A 10,301-nucleotide genomic window follows, 5' to 3' on the forward strand; every position below is an offset into this window, starting at 1 on the left:
GGCCCTGATTAAAACATCTGTCACATACAGGACGCTGAAAAAGGGTAAATGATCGCTGCTGTTTCCATTAGTCTCCGGAGAGAGAGAGAGAGAGAGAGAGAGAGCGGATCGAGCAGGCGGTCAGTGGAGCACAGCCAGGACATTTGAATAGGGATTCATTTTGATTTGAATCAAAGGTTACAATGATTAAAGCAGAACGTGCTGCAGTAACACTGACCTGAGACCAGCTCTATTGACCCACAGCAGCAGAATAACTGTAACTAAAGCCAGCCGGTCAATGAGGAGGATTAATTAGTCTCCTAACCTCACTGGAAAAGCGTTTGCTGAATCTACAGCAAATAGAAATAAATACAAGCTAAAGCACGTGAAATTATTTTAGACAAATGCAAGCAATAAAGGGTGATTTTAGATGCATTATTACAGTCTTTTTCTGCAATAAAGAGGAGTGCAGAAGCTGCATTGACGACTGCTCTCTCACTACACGAGTCGAGATGTTCACCGCCGGATGACTGCAGACGAGGAGAAGAACAATAAGATAATGTATAAGTGATGTGTGTTCTCTCCTGCGCTGTTCATCTAGTGTGACTGAGTCATTTCACACAGCGGAGGACATCTCTCATTCACACACACACACACACACACACACACTGAAGAGCTCCTCCACCTAAATAAGAATGAGTGCCACGTTTCTACAGCAGTATCTGCTCCAGCGTCTCTTTATGCTGGAAAAACATCTCGTTCTGCACCGGCTCTCTGTTGGAAAGTGACAAACGGAAAGACTTGGAAATTCTGATCCCCTAAACCCCTTTGAAGAAAAGAAAAGAAAAGAAAAGAAAAGAAAAAAAAAAAAAAAAAAAATAAAAATAAAAATAAAATATAAATATAATTAAATTCAATTAAAATATAAATATAAAATATAAAGAAAAGAAAAATATAAAATAAATAAATAAAACAAAAATAAATAAAATACAAATATAAAAATATTAAATATTAAATAAAAATAAAATAAACAAAATAAATAAAATAAAATAAAAAAATTAAAATTAAAATTAAATTAAATAAAAATATAAAATATAAATATAATTAAATTAAAATATAAATTAAAAAATTATAAAATAAATAAATAAATAAAAAATAATAAAAAAATAAATGAAATAAAAATATTAAATACAAAAATTAAATAAACAAAAGAAATAAAATAAAATATAAATAAATAGACAATCAAACTTTAAAATTAAAAAATAAAATAAATAAAAAATAAAATAAAAATATAAATATAAAAAAATAAAAAATGTTAAATAAATAAAACAAAAAATAAATAAATAAATAATATATTAAAAATAAAATAAAATAAAAAATAAATAAAAATAATAAAAATAGAAAAAATAAAATAAAATAAAATAAAATAAAATAAATAATAAAATTTTAGTTCAAAGGAGTTCAGCTGACAAAAAACTAAATCACATTCACTCAGTCGTAAGAGCGACTGAAGTGAACAAAATCTTCCTGGCGTCACTGTATCGGGTTTGTAAAGGTATCTGGGTGTGTCTCAGTATCTGCAGCAGCGACAGGATCGAGACACGGTGAGACACAGTGGGACGTCCAGCTCTTGGATATAAACTATGTAGGATGCCAGATGAATTGCTGGAAAGAGTGAGATCAGCAGCTGTTTATAAACACGAGCGCTGTGATTGGCTTTTGTTAGAAACACTAAATGGGGAAAAGGACCACAAGAATGTAAACGCAACACAGTTCCATGAGAGGAAAAGGAAACATCAGAACATGCTCCTCGATGAGTTCCTGTTTGTCGGAGTCGCGTGTGTATTGTTAGTGTGTGTGGACTCACAGGCGATCCGGACGTGGGCCTTACGGCTCTTGGTGGTTCCCGCGGAGCTCCAGGCCACACACTGACACCAGAAATCCTCCAGACCGAACAGCTCCTCCACCTGCTGACGGGTGATCTCGATGCTGGCCTCCCGAACCACCAGACCTACAGACAGAGAGACGGACGGACAGTCAAACACTCATATGCTGTAATCCAAGTGTCAGTTCTTGTAAACCTCCAGGCAGTTATTTCAGCTCCATCTACTTGAGCAGGGAATGACTGAAATCTCCAAGACTGCTTGTCAAGATTACATGTTTCAGTAACAGAACTTATTTAATAAGATCAATAATCCAACCGAAGCTGAGCTTTAGAGATTTTACCACACTTCTGCTTCACGTTGTACCTAACAACAGCTCATAATCGTGGTAAAATCAGAGTAATACATGGCTCTTTAGCTCATATTTATCACAATCACATATATACAAAAATAACAATTATAAAATAAAAATAATTAATAAATAATATATAAAAAATAAAAATACAATAAATAAATGATATAAAATAAAAATAATATAAATAAATAAAAAATAAACAATTAATAAATAATAAATAATAAAATAAAATAAATAATAAAATGAAATGACACAATACAAATAAATAAAATATAAAATAAAATAAAAAAATATAAAAAATTAAATACATAAAATAAAATAAAATATAAAAATGAAATAAATAATAAAATGAAATGACAATACAAATAAATAAAATATAAAATAAAAAATATGAAAAAAAAAAATACATAAAATAAAATATAAAAATGAAATAAATAATAAAATGAAATGACACAATACAAATAAATAAAATAAAATATAAAATAAGATAAAAAATATAAAAAATAAAATACAATATATAAATATAAATTTAAAATAAAATAAATAAAATTTGAATTAAATTATAAAACAAAACATAAAACACAAAACAAAACAAACAAAAATAAAATAAAAATCTAGTTTTGCCATGGCTCTCTGTTGGAAAGTGACAAACAGAAAGGCTATTATAACAATATTTAATAATTATTTTTTAAAACAATTTTATTTATATATATATATATCTCTATATAAAACAGTAATTATAATTTTATTATAATTTTAAAAATAATTATTATAAAAGGATAATCTAAATGATGCTGTACCTAACAACACTATTATTGAACAAAACCAGCAACACTTGTGGCGTGGAGGGAGTAGAAATGAACAAAAAAAAACTTTATTTTGCGAACATGTGCCTAACAACACTCCATAATCGTGGTAAAATCAGAGTAAAGCTGAATTTTTCATGTCATAAAGATCAGCTGATCCACATTCACCCGCACATCACAAACTCTCTGTTCTCGTGTGTCTCTATGGTTCTTCATTCTTTAGGAGCCGTCACAGACCAGCACACGTCATGATCAAACACGTGACGGTGAAGCGTGATTTCCTGTGACCGTGATGGTGCTCAAACACACGTTGATTGAGCTGTCTTTGGAGCTGCGTTTGGAGCGTCACGGCAGGCCGAATCCTGTTTGCTAAACTCCTCTGATTATTGTTCATCTGGCCGCTGGACGCTAAACAAACGAACGTGCCCTTCAGCCCGGACGCCTCTCGAAACGCCACATTACAACCCATGTCTTCATTTATCACGCTTTTGGCCGTATATATTTCATCGCGGGGATGCGAGCGTCTAACCAAGCAAACCGAACGTGTAAGAGGAGACGTCGCCGCAGCTGTCGCGCTCACAGACGCTGGAACGGCTCCTCGCGGTGCGCTGAATTCGTGTCAGTGCGTGTCTGAGCCCAACGGGCCCCGGAGGTGGTTTTCGGGCTCAGGTTCTGATTGGGTTGCGGCGCCAGCGGCTCCAGCCTGAGCCATAAAGCCACAGTAATCCTCTATGCAAATGTGCTGCTCTGCTCTCCTCCAGCTTCTTCTACATACTAATTGCTTGTTTCTTCATCTGCAGACATTTGAAATCACTCGCAGAGATAAACAAAAAAATATGATAACTCTTTTAGGCATGCAAAATGAAAATATCATGGTATATGAATAGGGTTTATTTTAATCAATAGGATTTTAGGATAAAATTATATATATAGAAGAAGAGAAATATAGATTTTCACTTATGCATTCATATATAACAAATAATAAATTAACTACAAAAATATAAAAACAAAAACAAAAAATATTTATTACACATCTAATTGATTTTTAATATTTTCCTCATAATTGTAAAATAATAATAATTATTATTATAAAAGAATGTTATTCCAATGATAATACATATATAATAAATACATATTTACATATAACTTTTTTATTTTAAGTTAATAAATTACAAAAATATAAAAACAAACAAACAAAAAATATTTATTACACATCTAATTGATTTTTAATATTTTCCTCATAACACTTATTTAGCTCATAAAAACCGAATAGATCATAATTAAAAAAATAACCAATATAAATAATTATTAAAACCATTAAAAACTATAAAATAACAATTATAATTATAAAAATATGTAATAATTGTAAAATGATAAATATTTATTAAAATTAAAATTAATTTACAATTAAAATGTATTGTAAAATAATTATTATAAAAGAATATATATATATATATATATATAAAATACATATTTACATCTAATTTTTATTTATATTTTTATGTTTTTTATATATATATATATATATATATATATAGAGAAGAGTAATGTAGATTTTCATACATGCATTCATACATAAGAAATAATAAATTAATTATAAAAGCATAAAAACAAAAACATTTATTACACACATTTATTAAAAACTGAATAGATCATCATCATGAAACTAACAAATATAAATAATTATTGAAAACATTACAAACAATATAAAATAATTATAAATAACTATAAAAATATTTAAAATAATTGTAAAATTATACATATTTATTAAAAATAAAAATAATTAATCATTATAAAATAATGTATGTATAATATATAACTGTTATTCCAAAGATAATACAAATATTTATACTACAATAAATATAATACAAAAAAAAATATATATATATAAAAATCACTACATATTTACATATAAATAATTTATTTATATTTAAATGTATTTATATTAATAAATATATAATCTATAAATTGAAATATAAAAATATATTTGTTCATATATATGTTATGTATTTATTAGTATTTATATATAAATATATTTTTATTTTATATATTATATTTATAACATTATATATATATAAAACTGTTATTCCAAAGAAAAAATGCATTTATAATCTTTCATACAATAAATTGCTCATCACTGAAATCAGTCTGACTTTCTTCAGGTTATAATGTAAACTAGCAGCGATATTGTTCAGGTCCGGCTCCATTCTGCTATTAAACACTCACTTCTCACCGTCCAATCGATTCAGTGTCCTGTATACACATCAACAGCCCGTTTAACTCAAATATACGTCACATTACAGAAGTAAAATGAGTTGCAAACACAGTTTGAAAGCAGTCGTGGTCCTGCAGAAGAACACAAGCAGGCACCGGAAGAGTTATTTACCCGCTTATTAGGATCAGGAATCTAGTGCTGGCACTGAAACGGCATTTCTAATGCTCTGAATACACTCAGCTCGCCGCTCACATTTCACACACATTCTCTCTGTCCTCCAAAGCCAACAGAGACTCGAACTTGGCATTATATGTACATCAAAATTGCATTATACTGGAAGCTACAATGCAGAACGGCGTTATTGGAAGCGCAGCGTTCATCTGCAGCCGAATTATTCCCGAGGCCGTCATCTAGCTTTCATTCAGCTGCTCGCAGATTCTCATTTCAGACGTTCACGGGCGACACTTCAAAGTCTGTCCTGGAAATGATCACATGATGCGAGGGGCACGGATCGAGCCCGTGGGAACGGCACCTCTGCCCACTGACCCATGCGCAGCTGACCCTGTTTATGAGGCGTTATGAGCATCAATAATTAAAGCTCCAGCCCTCGTCATATCTGAATCTGAGGATGACCCACTGATTTAACCTCTAACACTTTTTGATTTTTTTTTTTTTTTTTTTTAAATGATAAATCATGGCATTGTTTTGATTTGGACAAAAAAAATAATAATAATAAATTATCATATTTTATTATACCTAATATTTACAATGCAACAGCAGAGATGTGAAGAGTATGGATGTATTACCTAATAATTAAAGCCTAAAAAAAGTAAATAAATCATTGCAATTGTTTTGAGGCTAATAATAAGTATTAATATTTTATCATATTTTTGAATGAGGCATTTATATAGCGCTTTCATATTTTATTTATAATAAAATTTACAATACAAACACTTTTTTCAAAGTTAAAACTTTCCAAGAGTTTTAAAAGGGTTAAAAAATTATTAGTTTACAAGTTAAATAGTTTTTTTTAATTATAAAATTAAATAAAATCTAGAATCAGATATTTTATAAATTATAACATTATAAAATATAACAATTATAAATTAATAAACTAATCAATAATTATTACAAATAAATTATTAAAAACAGGCACGAAAGCATATATATATATTTTTTTTTTAAATTACTATATATATTACTATATACTATAATAATAAATATTATATTCATATAAAACTGGCTTTGAAATATAACTTATAAAATTATATTTAAAAACAAATTTCAAATATAAATCATGAAATGACATATTTAAAAACATAGATTTTAAATATATTGTAAGTTTAATTGATCAAATTTAATTAAATCTGCATTTAAATAAATCATTGCATTGTTTTGAGGCATATAATAAATGATATTTTATAATAGTCACCATTTTTTTCAAATGTAAAACTTTTAAACAGTTTTAAAAAGTTAAAAACTGCTTTTTTATTGTACATTATAAAATTTTAAAAATTATCTCAATGAACCAGTGTAAATACTGTTTTTAATAAAAAATTTAAAATATAAATGATAACATTATAAAAAATAAAAAATAATTAATTATTAAATAATTTAATAATAATTACTACATATAAATTATAAAGTGACATTATATTTAAAAAAATAAATTATGACAAAAATTTAAAAGACATATTATAATGAATATTATATTCTTATAAAAATAGATTTTAAATATAAAATACAAAAAAAACCCTAAATTTCAAATAAATTTTAAATATAAATGATGAAATTATATATTTAAAAACATATTTTAAGTTAAATTTATCAGCTATCACACTGATTCTCAATCCTCACTTAAATAAAACATAATATTATTGGCTAGTTAAGTGGAAATCTTGCCCTGAAACTGTAATAAATACTGCTCACTTCATGAGCTCCAGCTCGTCCTCCTGTACGCCACGCTCTCATTACTGAAGAAATGATGATGAAATCATTTTCCTGCCTGTCATACACTACGTCTGATGGTTTGACATGATGCATTATTGATGTGCGGATCATCGTCATCATCATCATCATCACGGGTTCTTCTCCATCGATCTGCTGGAGATGGACAGCTGGATGACGGTGACGGGAGGTCGAGGGTGTCTCGATTAGCGCTCCACGTCATCACTCAAGCCTGTGGTGTGCATTACATCGCTGTAACGACACATAATTAACTTAGCCTGCTTTGAGGCAATCAATGGCGCTGCCCTCTGGAGATTAACATCAGTGATGCTTCAGCCTGCGGGACGGTCAGAAGATCCTCACCTGACCTCTATTACCCTCCAGCGCTTGTTTACATGCAAGGACAGAGAGATGGGATTGACGCTTACCTTTTTCCCAGGGAGCACATGCGCTCTTAATTTGAAAAATGTACCATATGAAGAACTTCAGGGGCGCAATGAATATACGAGGAGCGATACGGAGATATTCACAAGCTAAATTATTTAATTTACTGTATATATATATATATATATATATATATATATATATATATATATTTGTGCCGTCAATCGATTAATCACATCCAAAATAAAAGATTGTTTTACATAATATGTGTGTACTGTGTATATTTTATATTTTTATATATATATATTTTATATATATATATATATATATATATATATATATATATATATATATATATATATATATATATATATATAAATTTATATTAAATATAAATATTTCATATATAAATATAATATATTTTTGTTAAATATATACATGCATGTGTGTGTTTATATATACATAATAAATATACACAGTACACACATATGTAAACAAATGTTTATTTTGTATGCGATTAATCGTTTGACAGCACAGAAGTTTTAAAAGGGTTAAAAAGTTAAAAAAAAATTTATTGTACATTATAATATTTTTAAATAATTATAACATTAAACAAGTTGCATGAAGCAGTGTAAAAGCTGTTTTTATTAATAATAATAAAAAAAATTTAAAAACAATTTTAAAACAAATTATAACATTATATAAATATAAATTAATTACTAAATAATTGTGTGTATTTATATATAAATAATAAATATACACAAAAAACACACATATATTATGTAAACAAACTTTTATTTTGGATGTAATTAATCATGATTAATCGTTTGACAGCACTAATATACAGTATATATATATATATATATATAAATAAATATATATTCCTGTGTGTTTTTAATACAAAAAAATATTTGAATTTATTTGTAATAATTATTGATTAGTTAATTAATTTATAATAGTTATATTTTATAATGTTATAATTTATATTGTGTTATTTATTATTATTATTATTATTATTATTAAAACAGCATTTGTGCTGCTTTATCTAGATTATATTTAATGTTATAATTTTTTTAAAAAAATATATAATTTAACATTTTTTAACCCTTTTAAAACTGTTTAAAAGTTCTAACTTTGAAAAAAGTGTTTGTATTGTAAATTTTATTATAAATAACAAAATATGAAAGCGCTATATAAATGCCTCATTAATTTATTTATTTATTTATTTATTTTTTTAGGAGCATTCCTATTATATATATATATATAATTCTTTATGTCTTAAACACTGAGTTAAATGCCAGATAATACCAATAATAGGGTTAATTCAGGATAATTGGAACATCTTAATGGCAAAAACTGACCAGAAAAAAATGCTCCGCAATACACCGGGACTCTTATTTTGAAATGTCCTTTACTATTCCAGCTGCTCAAACATATGACAGAGATAAAATATGCATCTAAAACAACATAAAGTAAACATGGTCATAATTCATCAACACAACAGGAGATCATAAGGAATCTTAAGACTTTGTTATGCCTTTTATGATATTTAATCCTTATAATGACCTTAAATGCACTCCTAAATACACTTTACAGTTCGCATACATCTATATTTAGTTGCAAATTTGAGTGAAATGCATGCACTGATATTTAAGCTTTATTACGACCTTACATTTGAAAGAAAACCCCTGAATTTAAGTGAGATTGAATCTGATGGCAAAAGAGCGAAATTGGAGCGTTCCTATTTACTCCTGGTGGCCGTTTCGTGTGGCGAGCGACTTAATTAAACACGGCGGGTGAAAAACACGCGGCTCGGAAGAAACAAATCGACTGCCATCCATCTTGCTTCCTCCCGTGTCATTCCTAAGTGCAATAGCTCACGCCATCCGAACGGGCCGGAATTAAAATGGGCCGACACCCATCGAAATAATTTAGACGAACGCGGGAGCCGCTATAAATAGATGCGATCGTGAAAAGCCCATCAGTAATGTGAGTTCAGAGGCGCGGATGAGTGTTTAAGAGGCCGGATCAATAGGAGAACATTTGAGTAGGTGTTTCTCCTCAAAGCGACTCCATTGCCTTCCAGAGAAATCCATTTGCAGTGAGCTAATGATCTGCTGCTCGGCCTCCGCAGTAAGCGAAGGCTTTCTTTATTTATTTTGGGGACAGCAGGCTGGAGCCGTGTGGCTGGCACAGATAACTACCCGTCTCTGCTTGAGCCCGGCATAAAATGTCTGTTAATCTGCCTCTCTGACCAAACACACAACCAAAACGAGAGAGAGAGAGACCGATAACAACACACAGAGAGAGAGAGAGAGAGATTGTGAGCATCAGATCAAGTTTCCGTCAGCTCAAATAGCTATTGACCAGCCTAACCAGCCTCTATCTGCGGTTCTTTTCTGTCAATCATGGGAAATTAGAGAGGAGAGGAGCGGCTGAGGAGAGAGAGAGAGAGAGAACAGAGAGGAGATGTCCAGAATAGCACATGACCACAACAGTGTGACGCCAACTACTGCTGTCAAAATATGCACTGATGTCACTGAAAGGGTTTTTAATATAGTGATAATTAACTGCAATTTGACTTTGACTAAACTGTCAAATGATGTCAAAAAGATTTAAAAAATATTAAAAGAAAAATAAACATTAAAAATATTTTATTATAAATACACTGCGTTCCAAATTATTATGCAAGAGACAAATCAGTAAGATTTCTGTACAATAAACATTCAGAT

The 10,301-nt window shown here is 29.0% G+C and overlaps 1 protein-coding gene across 3 annotated transcripts in view; it reads right to left on the reverse strand.

Moving 5' to 3' along the window:
- Positions 1-10,301, reverse strand: part of unc5cb (unc-5 netrin receptor Cb) — a 218,723-nt gene that overhangs the window by 89,414 nt on the left and 119,008 nt on the right. For all 3 annotated transcript variants that reach the window (XM_048181361.1, XM_048181360.1, XM_048181362.1), the window contains exon 3: positions 1,847-1,990. In XM_048181361.1, the coding sequence (XP_048037318.1) occupies positions 1,847-1,990 (144 nt within the window). The remainder of the gene's footprint in view (positions 1-1,846; positions 1,991-10,301) is intronic.

The sequence above is a fragment of the Megalobrama amblycephala genome, linkage group LG2 (genome assembly GCF_018812025.1).
Source record: "Megalobrama amblycephala isolate DHTTF-2021 linkage group LG2, ASM1881202v1, whole genome shotgun sequence".
Lineage (NCBI taxonomy): Eukaryota > Metazoa > Chordata > Actinopteri > Cypriniformes > Xenocyprididae > Megalobrama > Megalobrama amblycephala.